This window comes from Meriones unguiculatus, chromosome 11 (assembly GCF_030254825.1).
Source record: "Meriones unguiculatus strain TT.TT164.6M chromosome 11, Bangor_MerUng_6.1, whole genome shotgun sequence".
NCBI classification, from domain to species: Eukaryota; Metazoa; Chordata; class Mammalia; order Rodentia; family Muridae; genus Meriones; species Meriones unguiculatus.
In genome coordinates this window covers 23,853,166-23,874,028 of record NC_083359.1, presented here as the reverse complement: position 1 = coordinate 23,874,028, position 20,863 = coordinate 23,853,166, and the positions used below count along the sequence as shown (strand labels likewise).

General features: G+C 47.3%; 1 protein-coding gene across 1 annotated transcript in view; it reads left to right on the top strand.

The window, feature by feature from the left end:
* The window catches only part of Adam19 (ADAM metallopeptidase domain 19), an 87,516-nt gene extending 67,506 nt beyond the window's left edge, over positions 1 to 20,010 (top strand). Inside the window, exons 13-23 of the mRNA XM_060363808.1 lie at positions 1,318 to 1,407; positions 3,951 to 4,146; positions 6,398 to 6,506; positions 7,877 to 8,090; positions 8,726 to 8,803; positions 8,916 to 9,024; positions 10,297 to 10,435; positions 11,170 to 11,254; positions 11,510 to 11,734; positions 15,456 to 15,608; positions 16,367 to 20,010. Of these exons, the coding sequence (XP_060219791.1) occupies positions 1,318 to 1,407; positions 3,951 to 4,146; positions 6,398 to 6,506; positions 7,877 to 8,090; positions 8,726 to 8,803; positions 8,916 to 9,024; positions 10,297 to 10,435; positions 11,170 to 11,254; positions 11,510 to 11,734; positions 15,456 to 15,608; positions 16,367 to 16,420 (1,452 nt within the window). The 3' untranslated portion in view covers positions 16,421 to 20,010. The remainder of the gene's footprint in view (positions 1 to 1,317; positions 1,408 to 3,950; positions 4,147 to 6,397; positions 6,507 to 7,876; positions 8,091 to 8,725; positions 8,804 to 8,915; positions 9,025 to 10,296; positions 10,436 to 11,169; positions 11,255 to 11,509; positions 11,735 to 15,455; positions 15,609 to 16,366) is intronic.
* The last annotated feature ends 853 nt before the right edge of the window (positions 20,011 to 20,863 follow it).

Below are 20,863 nucleotides of genomic sequence, written 5' to 3'. Positions count from 1 at the left end.
AGAGGGAGGGAAGGCTCCGCATCACCTTCGGAACTTCAGGACTTTGAAAGGACAACGTGACACACAATTTCCTAGCTGCCGGCATTTCTTACACGACCACCAAAGACCCCCTGTGTGTAGGATGCAGACAGTGAGTCTGCCAGGTGCACCGTTTCTGTGGCCTCTGCAGCTGTGGTCAGCACAGACATATCCAGAATCGGGGTGGAACCCTTATGAGCAACTGCTCTTGCCACAGACCCCGGTCCTAGGGCACGTAGGTCCCCTCCTCCGCAGAGGAGCCCCTGATGGTCCTCCAGCTGCGCTGATTTTACTCTTGAGGCCACACAGCTGGGTGAGCTCATAAACATGAGCCTGGTGGGGAACCTTGAGAGAACAAGCTGTTTATCCCGGAGGAGAGAAGACTGGGAGGGAGTGTTGGAAGTGCTGTCCAGAGCGGGAAGGGCCGCCAAGGAAGGAGAAGCGGAACTCTTGTGGACAGGCCTTTCCTCCTTCCGAGCTTCAGAACGAGTGTGGAGAGCACACACCCCAGCTCTGGTCATTTTTATCAAAAACATGTTTTTCTGGGAAAAAAAGCAGAACTATATTGTTTCATGTCTATTTTCTGAAGGATGAGAAAGTATATGTTAACCCATGCCTGACAGCTGGTGAACCGCAAGTGATGTGAGGCTAAGGCGGCAGTGTGATCTATGTGGAGATGGTTTTGGTTTGTTTTACCTTTATTTAGCGTGTGTGCGTGCGTGCGTGCGTGCATGTGTGTGTGAGGGGGTCGAGTGTGGGTGTGGGTCAGAGGATAGCCTCAGAGAGTTTTCCCTTCCTCTCCTCTCAGCACGTGGAACCCAGGGATCAAACTCAGGTCATCAGGCGTGGCAGCAGGTGCCTTTACCCACGGAGCCATCTTCTGACCTTCTTTTTAAACCCTAACCCTATAACTTTCAGAATAAATGAACTAGTGAAAGAGCGAGAACCATGAACTAAAGGCCAGGGTCAGCCCTGGCCCTTCAGCAGGGGGAGTCCTGCTAGGAACAATGTGGTTGTTAGGATTTCGCAAGCTCACTCTGACCACACAATTACATTATATTACCCAGAATCACCGCATAGTCCCATCGCCAAGGATGATGCACCCGTGTCTTTTCTTTAACGGCCAATACCCGTTACCTGAATAAAGAGCTACCAAGTGATGCTCCCGTGAGGCATTGTAGGGTGCAGAAAGCAGGGCATGCCAGGCAGGCCCGCAATGGAGGTGACAAGGGCGCCCCCTGCTGGGCCCTGACTCTTGCCCTGCTGCTGCCAATCCAAAGCTACCTGTTGCCTTTGCAGGAATGTACTAATCCTTGCTGCAATGCCTCCAACTGCACCCTGAAGGAAGGGGCCGAGTGTGCCCACGGGTCCTGCTGTCACCAGTGTAAGGTGAGTGTCCCTCTCCCCCTGCCTCAGGCTTTGGGATGGCAGCCGAGTGGGCAAGGGCTGGGTTTCAGCCTGCATCTAGAGTTCTAGACACAGGGCTGGGGAGGGGGCCTGGGGAAGAACCTGTGCTTTCATGCTCACGGCTCTGGATTCAGCCCCAGCCCTGGGAGAAAGGGAATGTGAGAGAATGTGTGTGTGTGTGTTAGATTTTTGAAACTGAGAATCTCTCTTTAACTAAACCAACTGTTTTTTTCATCCTGTGCCTCATTGTGTTCAAATCACCCCATATATCTATATATATCCCCTATATAAGATATATATCAAAATATATGTACATGTATATATGTATGTATGCACACACACATACATGTATATATTAGATCTTAAATATATGATTTATTATCAGTAAATATTTGCTGTATATACCTATTTATGTACTCATATATACATATATATATATATATTTTTTTTTTTTTGAGACAAGATCTCACTAAATTGCTCAGGGTAACCTTGAACTTACCAGGCCCAGTGAGGCTTCATTTTTATTTGGACACATGAAAAAGAAAACCATGATTCTGACTGACATAAACGGCCATTTGCTGGATGACAAGCACCAGGCTGGGAGTTTTTAATGTAGGCTATCTGACTCAGTCGTCACAAAAGCCCCATGGGAGACATATCACTGTCTTGATCTTAAGGTGAAGAGACCGGGGTCCTTAATTGATGGATGATGGATTCCATCAGGACCCGGAACCGGCTCTCCATGACTCTGGAGTACTCATCACTAACATCAACACGGGAAATAATTTATTACTATTATTGATCATATAGTACTGAACTTGAGAAGTTTTAAAATCTAAATTTGATAATTCATGGAGTCTTAAAATATCAAAAAAAATTTAACAGATTCGGTGATAAAATCTGACCAAAATAGATATTAGACTAATTATATAGTCTTTATTTAAAAATTACAGGACATTCATATTTTTATTTTATCATAATATATTAATATTTTTGGTTATAAAGCTTGTCTTAGGCCTTGCTGGAGGTTATATAATACACAAATAGTGGCATATATATATTTTTTTATTCATACAGATTTGTATATATACATTGTTAGATACACACACATATACACACACTATTATAATATTTGAACTTTTGAGTTATTAATCTGAAATCTGAGTACTAGAGGAGTTTCAGAATGGAGCTGTGGCCTGTCCTACCCTCAGCCTGCCGAGCCCACATTGTGCTCATGAATTGTTCACATGCCTTGCTGAACAAGCTTGCTCCTAGCAGCTAGAGAGAGAGGGCTGGAATTATGGGTAAACCAGAACAAAAACCGTTAAGCAGGTCAGCTCTCCAGTACTGATGAAGTACACGTATGTCCTGAGGCTTCTGCCTCTGCCACTGGCCCTGTCCATCCTTGCAGCTAGCTTTCATGCACTCCCTCAGCCAACTTTTCAGCCTGAGAGTGGCTAGCAAAGGAGTCTGTCGGTTTTTTTCCTGAGAAGAGACGGTGAGTGACATGGTCACCTAGAATGAGGGGAGGGCTTTGCTCTAAGTCATAGGTGTCCTTGCCTGGCTCAGGAGAACTTGGACACCATCCATTTTGACCCAGAAGCCCCCAGGGAGGCTATGCTGGGATGTAGTCCTTCATGTTTCAGACCAAGGCCGAAGAAAAACCATGGGGCGACCTTTCACTCAACTCCAGAATTTCAAACTGGGCCTCACAAAGGTTTTGTTGTCTTCAAGCCCTGCTTGTGTGAATTTGGGGATTTTATTAATTATCTGAATCTCAGTTATCTGTCTGTAGACTGGCCTGAGGATTAGAAACACTGATATAAGCAATTGTGAGGACACAGATGCGATAAGTATAACACTCAGGCCCATGCTTGGTGTAACGGCAAGGGCGTGTTATTGAAGAGTCTGGAATCACAAGCTGGGTGTGGCAAGACATGTCCAATTCTGGCACTCTGGAGGCTAAAACAGGAGGATTGCCATGAGTTCAAGGCCAGTCAGCCTGTACTAAATAATGAGTTTGAGGCTAATTTTAAAAACAAAACGAGGATGTTGTGAATTGAAAACTTACACGAAGAGCAATTTTCTGTGTGGGTATGAGTATGTGCCTGTATCAGGGCACTGTCCTGCCACATATCATGAGACTTTGAGTGTGTTGAGTTTTACTTCTTTAACTACGTAGGGCTATCATGCGAACTAAATAAGGTCCTAACGACACTTGAGTGAAGTTGCATAAAGGCAGTTATAATGGCACGGAGTAAACTATAGATTGTTCTGTAAGCATTATTTCTCGCCTGCTTCCTCAGACTGCTATGGAAAGAAAGTGAGTTGAGTTTGTAGTCCTTGTGGATACAGTGCTGAAGGCGCCCAGTCACTGTTTGCATCGGAAGGCCGGTGATAAGTGCTGTGATACCGAGGTGACAGAAAACTGCATTCTACAGACAAGATGTGGATGAGCTCTTGGCGGAAAGGGTTGCGGGCTGGGAAGAAATGACCGATTTTTCCCTTCTCATTCCTCATCTCAGCTGGTGGCTCCTGGAACCCTGTGTCGTGAGCAAGTGCGGCAGTGTGACCTCCCCGAGTTCTGCACGGGCAAGTCTCCTCACTGCCCCACCAACTTCTACCAGATGGATGGTACCCCCTGCGAGGGTGGCCAGGCCTACTGCTACAATGGCATGTGTCTCACTTACCAGGAGCAGTGCCAGCAGCTCTGGGGACCTGGTAAGGACCCTCCTGGAGAGTGAATTCTGTCCCACCCACCACCTCTGAGCCAGTCTTCCCCACCGGCCGCTTAGCATGGCCTAGCATCTTGGCTTGGGAACACCCTCAAATACCAGCTCTCATCCTCTTAGCTCGAGGGAGACATCCAGGGGCAGCTAGGTGACGGTGTTCTTGCTGGTCCCTCGAAGCTTGTAGTTCTAACAGTGGGAGATGGATAACAATACCTCCTTCTCCTCTGCACACCCCCGTGACACAGAAATAGAGAATAGAAGAAAATGCAAAATACCCTGAAGCTACAAAAGATGTTTAGCCTCAGTCACCTTGAGGGCAAGCAAATTGTAACCACCACAAAGTGGAGTTTTTCATGTATCAGATCTCAAAGACAGCAAGTGATATAATAATAATAATGCCAACCACCATAGTATAGTATCATTGAGGGCATAAGGCAACAGATAGGACCTCTGTAGGAAGCAAATAACAAAAATATTAACGCACTTACTGCTTCCATCAATTACATTTAATTTTTTTCCCACTTACCCTTTGGTCTGAGACATTTTTACATGACACGGAGTATATAAGTATATAAAAATACAGCAAAAATTTACTGATAAATCACGAAGAATTTATTCTAAAATAATTTTCATATATGGTTTTATCAGAGCAAATGGTAATAATAAGCAAACAGGTATGTGTGTTTGTTTTTAACATAAAGAATTAAATTTTGGCTAAATAGTTGGGAGTGAAGGACATAGAGTGTCTTCATTAGTTTTTAAAGTTGACTGATGGGATTTTATAGTTGTCCCTGATGGGAACACCAACCCACATCTATATGTGTTCCAAAAATTACAGAAGTATGTTTCGGGCCCTACCAGAAATTGTTGGTCCTGTCCTGACCCCAAATCATGATTCATTCAGTAATTTTTATTGTTATTTTTTGAGACAGGGTCTCACTGTATTGCTTGCTGGCCTGAAACCTACTACATAGTCCAGGCTGGCCTCCACCTCCCTGAGATCTTCCTGTTTCTGCTTTTATCTTGGGATTAAAGGCAGGCACCACACTCAGCTAGTGTTTTGTCACTGCTGCTGTTTGTTTGTTTGTTTTAAAGACGCTCAGGTCAGTGACTCAAGCAGCAATTGTAGAAATCAAACTTCTATCATAATATTGACATTAATCTGGTGTTTATCTGCTGAGGAATGACAGCTAAGAAAACATTAAGTCTTTGTTTTCCTTAATTAACCCATTGCATAAGAGACAACATACATACAGTAAAAACATGGCCATTAATATAGAGCAGCCTCAAGTCTGAGCTGAGGGGTTTCAGTGCCGTTCACTGCTTGTGAGCAGTGTACAGGTGTGTTGAAAACCAAAGCCTCAGTGAAGTCACATGATACAGTAGAATAAGCTCTGCCACAAACACCTCGAATTTATTATACATTCTGTTTTTAATTATTTTTTGGCCATTGCACATTCAGAAACTCTATAGTGTTGCCAAATTTTTGAGATCCCCTCTCCCCCTCACATTCAAGTATGGGACTCCATAAGCCACCATTTTCAGAAGCTGGAAATAACACTACTTAGAAGCAGCCTCTAATTGTACTTGCTTGTGGATGCGAAGCTGTTTTTAAAGATGTTTATTACACTGCTGCTCGTTGTAGCAGCAGCATCCTCTATAGTATGGGCCGATTAAATTTATCCCAGTCAAATCATACAACCAAATGCCACGTGGATAAATTCTCTATACTGAATGTTATCAACAGACTAAGTAACAGAACAGAAAGAGAAGAGATAATTCTTTCATTCTTTATTGAGATCTCTCAAGAAGATGTGCCAGAACTGAATATAAGGGATGCAGAATATAGAGAAAATATTTTTTTTTTTTTTTGTAGAAAACACGCTGCTCAAGATTGTTGCTTTTCCGTGATATAGAAGAGGGTAACCGGGGTGGGTAGGAAGAAAAATTCCATATACCTCTTAGCAGTTTAATGTTCGAGGCATGGATTACTAATCTTTTACAGTCCAGAAATAGGACAGCCCGTCTTCATTAGCAAGCAGACTTAGCATACAACTGCCATAGATGTAAATCTTTGATGAGGTATTAAAACCAATCTAAAATATCTTCTCTGAGTTGGTCTTGATGAATATGGAAGTGTCGTGATATTGCCCAAGACTAGCCCTGCACCGGGAGCCTCCGGCAGGCTTGTGGAGCCTCTGGTGGGCTTATGCACTAACAGGTGTTTCTTGCACACCCAGGAGCCCGGCCTGCCCTCGACCTCTGCTTTGAGAAGGTAAATGCAGCTGGAGACACCTATGGAAACTGTGGCAAGGGCTTGAATGGCAAATACAGGAAGTGCAGCCCCAGGTGAGGACCACAGCACTGACCCTAGGGAAGGAGGAGTGACCTAGTGATCCCTGCTCTGTCCTTGTCCTCCCATGTGACTCGGTGTGGATGGCCTCATGGCCTCCAACTGGCTTTCAAACAAGTCAGCTAAGGCCTGTATGCTTGATAATGCACTGTTCAGTTGGCTCTGGGAAAGTGAAAAAGAGGAGTGGGTGGCATTGCTTCCTAGGAAGTTGATCATGGTTGCTTTGGGGATTCTCTCTTTAGAGTGGGGCAGGATAGCTGGGTGTGGTTGTTCATGCCTTTCTCTCAGCACTTGGGAGTCACAGGGGTGTGTGTAGGTGGATCACCATGAGTTTAAGACCAGGCTGCTCTACAAAGCACATTCCAAGACAGCCAGGACTACACGGAGAGACCCTGTCTTTAAAAAGAAAAAAAGTAAGGCGGGAGATAGATGGCTGTGATCCGAGATGACAAAGTTTCAGCATTGCGACATCACGACTCACAGATGGCCCTTTTGGGCTTTTTTTTTTTTCTTTCCCAGAGTGCTAAAATTATGCCCTTTTCTAAAACTGATCTCTCTGAATCTGTTCATTCCAGCCACCCACTCAGTCATCTATCTATTCATCCACTCATTTACCCACTACGATTGCAGACTTACCACATGTAGGATGCTGTATTGAGTGCCCAGAGCAATGTAATAGTTAAGGGCCCCGGGGCATATCCCCCAAGAAGTTCTCTGTCTGAGTTCTGTAGCAGTCATCTAAATGAACAAGGGGGAGGAGTCATGCCGGTGTGTAAAGAAGAGTGTTTCAGGCAGAAACAGTAGAGGGAAAACTGACAGTCTGTGGGGAATAAGGGAGAAAGGGCCATGGGTGATGAGCATGGAGAGCGGAAAGCAGGATAGATCCCGAGAGGTTTACATGTACTGCTGGAAGAGTGTGCACTCTCAGGGTCACTACAGTCAGGGGACTTGGCGTCCTACAGGTCAGGATAGAAACGAGGCGGTGACATAAGTTGGGGAAGCTGTGGGAACAAAAGGATGGAAGGTTGACGGGAGTTGAAAATGCTCGACCCCAGGAGCAATGAAGAATGGGGAGTCAGAGTGAGCCCCAGCTCCCAGTTGGAGCGCCTGGGGTGAGCGGTTGTGTGATGGGTATAAGGTGACAGTATTCTGGTCATATCCTTGAGGTTAGGACATCGAAGTTGGCTCAGGTCTGCTGAGAGACAAACGACCTGTTGCCTTTCTGGGTCTGAGTCTACCTCAGGTCTCTACTGCTGGGTGCCAGCCCCTTCTCTGGTCCTTCGCCCTACCGACTTGGCGAAGACTGAAGCTCTGCGATGCCCCAGCTTTTTCCCAGACTTTGATCCCGTCTTCTTTCCTGGCCCAGGGATGCCAAGTGCGGGAAGATCCAATGTCAGAGTACACAGTCCCGGCCCCTGGAGTCCAATGCAGTGTCTATTGACACAACCATTACCATGAATGGGAGACGGATTCACTGTCGGGGCACCCACGTCTACCGGGGTCCTGAGGAGGAGGAAGGGGAAGGTGACATGCTCGACCCAGGCCTGGTGATGACTGGGACCAAGTGTGGCCACAACCATGTGAGTTGTCCCCTAAGTCCCTGGCCTCCCTCAGAAACCAAGCATAGACAGAGATTGAGAAGCATAGGCTCTGGAGTAATAGTATCCCACCCAGAGGGGCTCCCCATCGTCACCCACCTACAGACTCTGGATTAGGCAATGGCAGTCATCACTGTCATCCATATCACTAGTGATCACATGAAACAGAAGTGGTCTAAGGGTCAGAGAAACCCAAGGAAATTAATGCCATACATCTTACTGTGTTAGTAAAATTATTTTAAAAACATAGGAAACCCATGGTATGATGCCCAGCACAGAGTAAGCTCCTGTCACAATCATTTTTAGACGTAGTGCTAAAATTAGTATATATTTATTGTTGGATAGCATATAATCAACATGATACTAGACTATAAACATGTCATAATTTTTGAATGTAATGTCTTAGTATTGCTTGTTTCTTCCCTAACCACAAAGGCGACAACAGAATTCAGTTACCCACTGTCCTGCCATTTGAGGCTCTCTGTGTTTCTCCCTATAATATATAATTCAAAGAGCTATGTTTGGGGGTTCCCATTCATCCTAAGTACAAAACTCCCATGTGCTAAGCCACCCCCATGCTCCTGCTGCTCTGCTGACGGCTGTTCTTCCCGTTGCAGATTTGCTTCGAGGGGCAATGCAGGAACACCTCTTTCTTCGAGACGGAAGGCTGTGGGAAAAAGTGCAATGGTCACGGGGTACGTGTGCAGAGGTCTGGGTCCCTGGGTGTTGGCGTCATGGGGGCATGCCCTGTGGGGGGGGGTCACAGCCCTCCTGGGTGCTGATATGTCTGCGGCCCCCTCGCTCTAGGTCTGCAACAACAACCAGAACTGTCATTGCTTAGAAGGCTGGGCTCCACCTTTCTGTAACACCCCAGGAGATGGCGGCAGCATTGACAGTGGTCCTTTACCCCCCAAGAGTAAGTGTTCTGCCTTTGTGAGAGAGGTAGAGACCATGGGGATTAGTGGTTGGCTGGCCGGAGCCTCCAACCTGTTAACATTGCAATATGGTGTATTGGGCCATATTGTCGGGCTGCATTCAGAGTTATGCTGGAATCCATAGGGTCTGGGGATTATAGGTTACATTTGCCTGTTGCAGAGAGTCCATGTTAAGTTGGCTTTACTCTCCTGATTTTCTACAGCCAAGACAGAGAGGCCAGTTGCTCCTATGGGGCCTGAGCTGAACTGCCTTTTTTTCTTTTCTTTCTTTCTTTCTTGCTTTTTTTGTAGAGGAGGGAGAGATTAATGGAGACTAGGCCATCAGATAGTCACAATTATTTGGGGGAGTAACTAGTAACTCATCCTTTTAGGGACACTTGAAATAATCACAATCCTGGGGTGCCTTGTATTGGTTATTCTGCCTCTTGTTAAATAAAGGTTAAAAGGTGGGAAAACAGACAAGTTTCATATTCTTAGGGAAAGTCTCTGGGACTCCACTCCTGCAGTTTCCAGATTTTGTCTTTGAATAATGGGAAAAGTACTTAAAACACACACACACACACACACACACACACACACACACACACGGCTAAAACTGGGAGTGTAGTTCCTGCCTAGAATCCCAGCACTCAGGAGTTTGAGAGTTTGAGGCAGGAGAATAGCTACAACTTTGAGGCCAGTCTGTGCAGCACAGTGAGTTCCAGGCCAATCTGGGCTCCACAGTGGGACCCTGTCTTAAAAGACAAAAATTAAAGCAGACAAGAAGGAAGAGCCTGAATATGTGAAACAGATTGAGGGGAGCTTCATCGATGCATTTGTACTTTGTTATATTTAAATTTATTGATTGTGGAACTGTTGAGGTGGATTTGGATCCAACTGTGAGGTCCTAAGGTGTCTGATTTTCTGGTCATTGCTCTGGGTCCAGGAAAATCATGATGCAGGCTGATTTTATGAAAATCTCTTAGCTGGAAGCTAGTGATAAATGACAAATTCTGAACTACTTCTGGGAGAATCGCTGCAGCTGAAGAGAAATGACTGTGGGAGTTTCTGTAAAAGCCAGTGGGCCTGGCTCTTTAAGCCAGTATTAGTTCCCCAATAGTAGATAATGTGTGTGTGTTGCTTGTATTTGTGCTTGTTTAAAGTAAGTCCTACAAATACAATGGGAATCAAATATCTGAAGAAGAGTTGGGGCTCTATCATTCTGCCATAGCCCGAACAGCCTCTGATTCTCTCCTTGTGTTGTCTCCTGGCAGGTGTGGGTCCTGTGGTAGCTGGGGTGTTTTCGGCCATCTTCCTGCTGGCAGTCCTCATGCTGTTTTGCCACTGCTATAGACAGAGCCACAAACTGGGCAAGCCCTCAGCCCTCCCGTTCAAGCTTCGGCAACAGTTCAGGTGGGACAGGGTGCTGTGCCCACAAGGACTCGGAGGGTCCCGTCTAGATCGTAGAGCCCCTATTGGGAAGGGTGGTGGGGAATGGTCTAATTCTGGGAAGATGAAGGAAGGGAACATGCCACCGTCTCCCCTTCTGTCCTGCTCTGTCACCACGGCAGACGTTATTAGGTAACAGCTGTCAGTGGTATCTACTGAGCCTGGTCGTCACTTGTGAGTTGTTCTCAAAAGAAAGTCCTCAGCCAATTCAGATTGGGGTGTGGAGATCTATTGACCGTCCTCCATCCAGTTAATTTATACCTTATTTCTTGAAGAGCAGGAAGCTGAGGCAATAAAGAAGGGATAGCAAGCCAAATCAGTCACAGGGTTAACTGGACAATAACCCATGAAGACAAATGATTAATTCATCGAGATATTGACAGAGCATACTCCCAAGAGACTTGTTAAACGTACTTGTGCTGGAAGGGATTTTTTTTTTCTGCCCTGAGTCTTTCTGGGTCCATGCTTAGGGGATGGGGGGGAGGGCCTGCTTTGTGCAAGGCCGGTTCCTTCCTTGGGCTTCTCTGCTGGCCAGATGTGTGCTTACTTATTATTTAGGAGATGGGTTTCAGAGGATCACCCAACTTTCCCCAGAAGAGGGTTAATTAGCTTTGTGCATTGGTCTGGGCCGGAGGAGCTCAATCCACACATACTCTTGATAATCTCCCTCTTCCCTGTCCCCTCTTCCTTGTTTTCAGTTGTCCCTTCAGGGTGTCTCAAAGTGGTGGAACTGGCCATGCCAACCCAACTTTCAAGTTGCAGACGCCCCAGGGCAAGCGAAAGGTAAGGGTGTTGCACCATTGGTTCGGATTGATTTCTCTCCATCCCCGTTAGCCTTTCTGAGAGCTTATGTGTGGCCATGGGGTTGGTAATGAAAGCCATTTTATTGGCTTGGAAGACATGCCAGTTGGTTCTGAAGCCTGAGATCTGACGGTCAGCATGTCTGTCCTAGTTTCAAATGTGGTTCTGGTCACCTCATTGGGACGCACGCATAGAGAGGATTCCTCCTCTCAGCTGTCCTGTGTCTCCTCCACACAGGTGACCAACACCCCTGAAACTCTCCGGAAGCCCTCCCACCCTCCGCCCCGCCCCCCTCCAGACTATTTACACGTTGAATCCCCACCTGCGCCATTGCCAGCACATCTGAACAGGGCTGCCAGGAGCTCCCCAGAAACTGGAGCTCAAGTAGAAAGAAAGGATTCAGCCAGGAGACCTCCCCCAAGCCGGCCTATGCCCCCTGCACCTAACTGCCTACTGTCCCAGGTAAGTGGATTCTCAGCAACTCTGGTCTAGGGACATAACAGGCCCATAACAGGCCACCTGCAGTGAGGAACATTGGAGGCTGGGGTGATGCGCTGGTTGAATTTGACCATCTTTTCTTTTTCTGGTGAATCCAATAGGCTTCCAGAGGTTTAGCAATAAGAGTAAGAAGTATCTTTGGAGCTTGGCTGTGGTAGCGCACACCTCTGATTCCAGCACTCAGGAGGCAGAGGCAGGCAGATCTCTGTGAGTTCTCCGCCAGCCTGGTGTACAGAGCTAGTTCCAGGACATCGAAGGCTACACAAAGAAACCCTGTCTTGAAAACAACAATAACAACAGGAGGCGTAGTACCAGTATAGTTCCCTAGACAGTCCCTAAGCCACATGATGCTTTTGTCCTGTTCAATTTCCACCCACTTTGTACCCCAAATTAACTTCTCTAGTTCCCTGAGCTCTTGTCCTCCCCAGGTCATTGCAGATACTGTTTTTCCTCTCTCTCTCTCTCTCTCTCTCTCTCTCTCTCTCTCTCTCTCACACACACACACACACACATCCCCTTGCTTGGCCAGCTCCTATTCACCCTCAGTTGTGACTTCGGGTAACTCTCCTATCGGAGCTTCTCTCACCTGCTTAGAGCCCTGTACCTCTTTCATCGTACTCATACCTACAAAGTATGGCTACTGGTTAGCTACCACTCACTCAAGAGCCTTACTGAGGGGTGCACCGTGATGACTCACTTACCTAAGGGGGCCTTCTGGGAGGTGACAGGTCTAGACTGTCTCCTTCTCTGTAGCATTTAGCTCTGTAGCTCACAACTTGGAGCAGTCACCCAGTGGCTTATTTGCTTACCATGTCTGCTCTGGTATAAGTTCCCCAGTGAAGACCTGGGCATTTTTTGGGCAGTGCCCCAGCATGGTAGCCTCTGTCTACCATGTTTCTTTCTTTTACTGTGGTCCAAAGGGTCCCCAGTGCCCAGGTTTCTCTGATCACAACAACCACAGGGTTCAGCTTCAGGTTTTGGAAGGTCCTAGGGCATGAGGCCCTAGGCGAGGGTTTGGCAGAGATGAGGGGGTCTCATCAGGTTAGGTCCTGTGTTGTGAAACTGCCACTCACAAGTTCCCGTGTGTGGGTGTGGGGTCAGGGTGTGATGTGCATATCCATGCAGGGGAGAGAGAGACTGCATCTAAAACTTTATGGTGCACACAGAGCATACCCAGACTCATTCCTACCTAATCACTTTAAACCCCACTCCATGACACTGAGCTATGCATGCCCCGGAATGTGCCTGCTCTCATTATCTTCGTAAACTATGACCTTAAACTGAGCATGCGCAGGGATCCATGGTTTATGAATAGTACGATCTTGCTGCTTTTGGAGGGGGTGGAATTTAGCAGATCCTCCTCACGTTCTCCTTGCTTGCTGCGAGTTATAAACCCTCCTTTGTACTGTTAAGCCTTGGCTGTGCTGATTCACTCACCAAGAATTAGGTTATGGTATCAGACGGGCCCTGCTGAGAGGCCCAGGCCAGACATCCTGATAACAACCGCCAAGGGCTCACTTGCAGTCTCTCGGCTGCTGCCTACGCCCTGCAGTCTTTCCCCGGAAGGCCTGAGTTCTCTGGTGCAATCGGGGTTCCGTCCTGTACTGTCCGCCCTCCAAGATCAGCGTCCCTCCTGTAAGGGGTAGTGCTGAAGTGGCTACAGCTTTTTGGTCTCGGGCATTTTTGACTCCTCTATCTTGAGTTTTTGCTCTGAAAAGTCATTCGTGTGGGAAAATCAACTCCGCCATCTGTCTGCCTCCCACCCCCTGCACACTCACCCTGTGCCCATCATGGAGTTCACTAGCGCCCTCTTTGGCCAGTCAAGGAACTGACTGCTCTCAAATCTCACCAGTTTGGAGGCTCAGACTGACCCTTAAAATTTTGTTTTGCCAGTCACAAAAGAAGCACATTTGCTTAAAGAAATTGAGTAGTGGGGCTGGAGAGTTTGCTCAGTGGCTAAGAGTACCTGCTGCTCTTGGAAAGGACTAGGGTTCGGTTCCCAGCACCCACATGAGTGATTTCCAAAGGAACTTCTGAACTCTGTGGGAGCCTGAACATACAGGGCATGAACTCACACATACACATAACTAAAAATAATACAAATAACCAGGTGTGATGGTGCATGCATTTAATCCCAGTACTTTGGGGGCCAAAGCAGGTGGATTGCTGTGAGTTCAAGACCAGCCTGATCTACACGGTGAGCTATAGGATAGCCAGGGCTATGTAGAAAGACCCTGATTCAAAACAGTAACGGCAACAGCAATAATAATTTATACTTTATAAAATTCAAGTAGTGGAGAAATGTGGATCTATTTTGAGAAACTTGACTGAGCTCGTTTCTTTATGTTCTTGATGTTGAATTGAGTGGTTCCTGAGTATCAGCTGCTCCAAAAGCCTGTGATGTCTCCGTGAACAGACAGAAAAGGCACCCTGTCCCTGCCTCATCTTTCATTCTCGTCAGAGTTGGCTAGAGAGAGAAAATAAAAGCCTGATAAATTATTTATGTTGGTGGTGATAAAGGATATGAAAAAAATAAACTAATTAAAATAAAATGGCTTAATGCTGCCATCACCCCCCACCATTCATTTTCATTCTGTTTTTCCGAACCATGCCCACCCACTTAGACCCCAGCCCAGGATAACCTTCTGTGTTAGTTTGCTCTGGCCCCCTTCTAGCTGTTTTCTGTTTCTGATGGCCTGAGGCAGGGACATGATGGTCTGTTTTTGTATGCACGCTCCCCTGTCAGGTCTGTTTGGCTTCTCTTGTAGCTGATTGTCCTCATTAGCTCACATTTACCTGCTTTGCTCTTTGCACACTCTCTAGCCCATGTCGCTGTATAATTTTACATTTTTCTCTCACCTCGGACATGGTGGAAGTTTCTAGGTTCCTTGGTGTTATAAAGAGTGCAGAGGAAACATCCATGCAAATCAGCCTTGCGCACCTGTGAAAACAGTCTCTAACATGGCCAGCAGGAAATGGGATTTTCACATCAGAAAATGACCCTTTCAATTTTTTTAAATTTTGATATAGGGCTTTGAATTTGTATTAATCTACCTGCTTCGCCTCCTGAGTGCTGGGATTAAAAGTGTGTGCTATCCAGATGTAGCCCATGGCAGTTTAGTGTCCAAGTGGGTTACATGGTAATGGGAAGAGGGACTGCCTGTGACATAATCTGATTGGCCTGCTCTTTGATCACCTCCCCCTGAGCGGGGAGCAGCCTTACCAGGCCACAGAAGATGACAATGCAGCCACTCCTGATGAGATCTGATAGACTAAGATCAGAAGGAAGGAGAGGAGGACCTCCCCTATCAGTGGACTTGGGGAGGGGCATGCGTGAAGAAGGGGGTGGGAGATGGGATTAGGAGGGGAGGAGAAAGGGGTTTATGGGGGGATATAAAGTGAATAAAGTCTAATTAATAAAAAGAAAAAGAAAAAAAAGACAAAAAAGTGTGTGCTATCATGCCATAACCATATCTCTAATTTTAATAGATATAGCCAGCTTGTTTTTCAAAAAGATCTTATTTTTTTTCTTAGCATATAAATACAGTAATATCCCCACAAACAGGCTAGCCCTTTAAAAATGGAACCATCCGGTATGTAAGTTATTTTGGTTTTGATCCATAAGATATTAGGCATATTTTCTTTCGAAAGGAGCCCCTCAAGTGAGACTTCTTGCTTCCTCCAGGATTTCTCCAGGCCGCGGCCACCCCAGAAGGCACTCCCAGCAAACCCTGTGCCGGGCCACAGGACTATTCCCAGGCCAGGAGGTGCCTCCCTGCTTCAGCCGCCTGCTGCTGGTCCTCATCCTCCCCGGCCTCCAGCAGTGTCTGTTCCAAAGGTGAGTCCACAGAAGGACCCAGAAGTACCAGAGGTGAAATGCGTGGCTGAGAGGGCAGTTTGCGCTCTGATGGTCCCAGCTGAGCTTCGAGAAAAGAAGTGAAAACAAACCCTTAGCCTTGCTGGGAGGTCTGTTTGGCTGTACCTTTTGTGAGCAGAGGGCGATTCAGCCTTGAGAATGAAGGTATCACACAAAAGCCTGAGCTCTGGTGGCTTCTTGGTACCTGAACAGCAAGGCCACCCTGAGTGAGTTCTTGCCTTAATAAGAAGGCTTAAGATGGGCCAGCAAGGTGGTTCAATGGGAAAGGTAATTTTTAAAAGGGCATCAGAAACAGCAGGGACCCAGCTCCATAATGTTGCTGTGAAGGTCAAAGCCATTAGTTTATATAAGCCTGTGGGTATATGTCCCTTTCCTTAATGCTTCTCTCTAGCTGCCATGTTCAGCTTAGTTTGGGGGGGTTGGGTCAGAAGGGGTGAGGCAAGAAAGCTGGCTGCCAGCCCCATTTTTCCACAAAGCACTGGGATGCTATTGTACTGAAGCTTGGCGAAAGACAGGAAGGGGTAACTTTCCAGCTTTGGGGGTGGGCACACAACTTGCTCTCACTGCAAGGGCTGATGGCCTCAGGAAGCAGCCACAGGGACAGACTTCTGAAGACCATGCTTCTGTTCCTGATTGTCACAAGCACAAGGACAGTTGCCCGAAGTCCCTCTGGCCAGCACTGAGATCACGTCTCCCCCTTCCTCTTTCTTTCTTTCCAGCTTCCTGAGTACAGGTCACAGAGGATTGGAGGCATGACTAGCTCCAAGATCTAGAAATGTCTACAAGTTTCTTGTCTCGCTTGAAGACTCCAGATGCCATGGAAGGTCCAGAGGAAAGAAGCCAGCTCGGCCATCTTGAAGCTTCTGCAGCCTTCTGGAGCCCCCTCATCCCCAGAATCTTCCTTTCTGCCCTAGTGCCTCCTGCTTCCTCTGAGGCCCAGATGGACTTCTATCCAATGGCTTTCAAATGTTGACCTGTGCAATATGCAGCCCGGGTAGGAAAGGGGAGCATATGGAGGAGGATGGGGGAAGATTCTCCCTCAGCCTACTAGCCAAGAGCTACCAACAACAGTCAGGGAAGTCTGAAGCTGGGGTCCTCCTTCTGTGCCGAGCGTGGAGACGGCCTCCTCCCAGGTCCCACGGTGGCAGGTACACATGACAGCTTCCATTGATTGGCCTCCCTCTGGGATCCCAGGCTGCACAGAGGCTGGGACTGAGGAAGCCACTGCTGAATCTCCCCACCCCGACCCCAGGGCTTGGTCGAGGTGCCTGTTCCTGATTATATGGCTGCATGTGACAAGCCATGCTCCCCAGTCCCTGCCATTCTTCACATTCCCGTTCTCATATTTACACGGGTCGCTCTCTGACTCAGACAGGTACTATTTGCAGGCAGCGTAGACAGCAGGGGGGGATAGTTGGCCTGTGCCCCCTCTGAGCCGTGATGCCAAAGGTTGCTAGGACTTTCAGAATCCCCAGTCTCCCATGTGTCACCTTCTCGTCCCCTCCTCGCCTCCCTGTCCTATGGTGCTTTGGTGGTGAACCGTGGCAGTCCTGACTTGCTGGTGACTGTGTGCTTATGATCTGCAAATCAGAATCCTGCCTCACCAGGTAGCCACTGGACTTCCTGCACTGGATCTCAAGAGCATTGAGCGGGGTGAGCGAGTGTGTGTGTGTGTGTGTGTGTGTGTGTGTGTGTGTGTAAGAGAGAGAGAGACAGACAGACAGACAGCTCTGCATGTTATTGTATTTTATGGCCTCAAGCAGGATAAGGGGCCTCCTCTTTATTTCTGACCCACATCTAAATAAGTTTCTCCAGGGCATCCACAGGTATACTGAGGGGGACAGGCATGTTTGAAAGCCTAGCCATTAAAAAAGTATGCCCAGGGGCACCAGCCCCTCTCTAGTGGTCAGCTCTGAGGTAGGACTGTTGACTATGAATGGATTACCAACCTCTTTGGAAGCTGTCAACAGCCATGGTGAACCAGATCTGGCCAGGAGTCCACCAGCTCTCTTCAACCAGGGTGAAATGCACTTCCATTGGTTCTCTTCACCCGCATGTAATCCTCATGGAAAGAGCTCTGGGGAGGTGGGATGGGACTTGGTGCTCTCTAGTTAGAACAGTTCTTACACATTTGCTGGACCTGGCCTCTGAGAGGCCATCTTTCACCCCCAAAAAGGTGCTGATAGCACTCCAGAGGGTCTTCTAGGGGCCTTCCTGCCATCCACAGTTGTTAGCTCCTAGAACCTTCCAGAGGAAGAGGTGAGCTTTTGACTCCCTCCTTACCACCTCAGGCCTCCTTGTAGCTCTTCACAGAGTAAGCTCTTGGGATTGGAGACGAGTGGGAGATGTAGAGTGCGTGGCTGGGGGAAGAAAGATCTCAGGAAAACACCTTTCTCCTTCTCAAGGTGACTGTGATGTTCACACTTTGACTCCCTGAGCCATGATCCAAAAGGTTACCTGGTCCATTTCTTACCATCAACGTTTCATTTATGTGCTTCCACAAATGCCGGTGAATACAGGCTGGGTCCTGAAGACAGTGACCATCCTGACCCTCACCACAAAGTTAGAAAACGCGCCACTTCTCTTAAACCCAACCCCATACATCCTGGATGTCATTGTGGGCGGCATGGCCTTTATCCCTCCACTCTGGAGGCAGGTGGCTCTGTGTGACGGTGCCACAGAAACAGTGACAACATAGGCTTTCTGAAATGCAAGTCTTCTGTCTCTTGAACAATACCAAAAAAAGACCCATTTCCTTGCTCTTTGGTAATCACTTTTTTTTTCATTTTCATTACTTTGATACCACCTCCATCCCATAATGTTATACTGTGAACTAGAAGGTGGCAGAAATTTTTAATTTGGGAGGGATGTTGGCAGCTACTCTCCTTACAACTTGATTCCTGGCATTCATTTCCAAAGGGCCAGGGAAGCTGCCATAGGGAGGCCCCCATTCCCTTGTGCACTGTGAAGTGTCCCATAGAGATATAGACAGACTTCAAGGGCAGAGTTTTTCCCCCAAAGGATTGTCACTTAGGAGGGGAAAAAAATATTACCACAGGGAAAGGAGGGGTTAGTTGCAACAGAAACCTTGGGTCAATGTACATCAAGTCTGTGGGGGGGCATCAAGGCTGAAAAGGCCTTTTCCTATGCATTGAAAGTGAACAAGACTAGAAATGACTTTTGAGGGCATCTCTGGGCCCACCCACTGTTGAGATGTTAGCAGACAATGAGGTAGGTCAAAGCCAAAGCTCCAGTGGGCTGAGGGAAGTTCAATTCATAGCTAGGTTTAGTGACACGCCCCTTCAGTCCCAACAGAGGCAGGTGGATCTCTGAGTTTGAAGCTAGGCCAGTCTTTAAAAAAAAGGGGGGGGGGGAGTTCCAGGACAGCCAGGGCTACTCAGAGGAAACCGTTTCCACAAAAACAAATAAAAATTAAGACAGTGTCTTTTATATCCCAGGTTGGCTTTCAACTCACTAACTAAAAAGTCAAGGATGACCTTTGAACTCCTGAGCGCTTTGCTTCTTCCCGAGTGCTAAGACTGCAGGTGGTTTATGTGGTCCTGCGTTCAAACCCAGGTGTTCATACGTATATAAGCAAACGCTCTAGCAGCTGAGCTACATCCCCAGCCCAGGCTGTAACTGTCTTTAGAAGCTAAATTAGCTGCCTGACCTAAAGCCATTTCTGGCCTGTAAACCGCAGGTCCCCATCTCTAGAAGAGGTTTAGCCTGCGCTACTTCCTTCCAAATTGCAACTTCCCACTTGCGTTCTGCCTTGATGACTTCCACAGGTAAGAGAGAAGCCCCTTTCTCCCCTTGCTTCAAGACGTTGTAGATATTAGGATCTATATTCTCTGCAATGTGACAGGTCCCTGCCACTCTGCAGTAAACCTTCTCCAAAGTGTCTCCCCTAGGCTCAGTTAATTTGCTTATGAGACGAAGAGGGTGTGAGACTTGTATTCTTAAAATTGGAGGCTAGGTCTAAAGCTAGTCATTTGGTCAAATGCATGTAATCACAGCCCCAAACGACTCCTCCACACACAAGCCAGGAACACCAACTGGAAAGGTACCCCTTCCCCTGGGAAGCCTGCTAGCCCAGCACCCCAATGTCACACTCCCAGTGCCCTCTTCTATGACTGTGTGTACGTCTACGTCTGGGATCCAGGGCAAATGTGAATTTTCTTTTTATTTGGGAGATTGTTCACAGGAAATAGTCCTCTCCTCTCTTGTCCTCCTATTGATTGTTTACAATATTTGTACATCTATGCAAAATACTTGAATGGGCCATGGTGCCTTGTTTTGTTTTTTGGGGTTTTTTTTTTTCTTCTTGTTTGTATTTAATTAAAAGAAGTTGTCATTAGGAAAAGCTACCTGTTTGGACAGTTCTTTTGTGTGTGTGTGTGTGTGTGTGCTGTTGCTGTGTCCCACTGCTTGGACCACTTAAGTCATATGACATGTGAGTTTCTCAGAAAGAGTTCCCACAGAGAACACCAATCCTTCCAGTAGGCCACAGTGAAGCCCCAGGGTTTCCCATGGCCAGGAGAGAGGACTGCCTCCTTCCTGTCTGTGCAGGGCATGGTCTGATATCGTTAGATCTTGGCTCATCAAAGGCTTTAATGGTCTTCAGATTCTAGTGTGTTCTTCTACATGTTGTCTTTAGAAGACAGATGAGATGCCCTGTTCTCACCTCCCTTTGCTAGCAGTGTGCTTTGATGAAGGGGAGAGACCTAGCGAGGGTATCCTGAGATGGGTGGGCAGGAGCAGGAAGGCCAGGTTTCGTGTGCTTCAGATTCCCTGGGCCTGTGTGAAAACCTCACATACTGCCTGCGCCTCTCACCATCATACTCATTTACCCCCAACCTCAGTTTTGAGGTTTTCTAAGATTAATCACAGGAAGTTTACTGTGGTGGTCTGAATCTGAATGACGATGGCCTCCCATGGAGAGGCATTTATTAGAGGTGTGGCCTTGTTGGAGGACAGGTGTTACTGGGCTTTGAGGTTTCAGAAGCTCAAGCCAGGCCCTGTGTCTCTCTCTTCCTGCTGCCTGCGGATTCAGATGTAGAACTCTCAACTACCTCTCTAGAACCATGTCTGCCTGCATGCATGGTCCCACCGTGAAGATAATAGACTAAACCTCCAGACTGTAACCCAGCTCCAATTAAATGTTTCTCTTATAAAAGTTGCTGTGGTCGTGGTGCCGCTTCATAACAATGAAACCC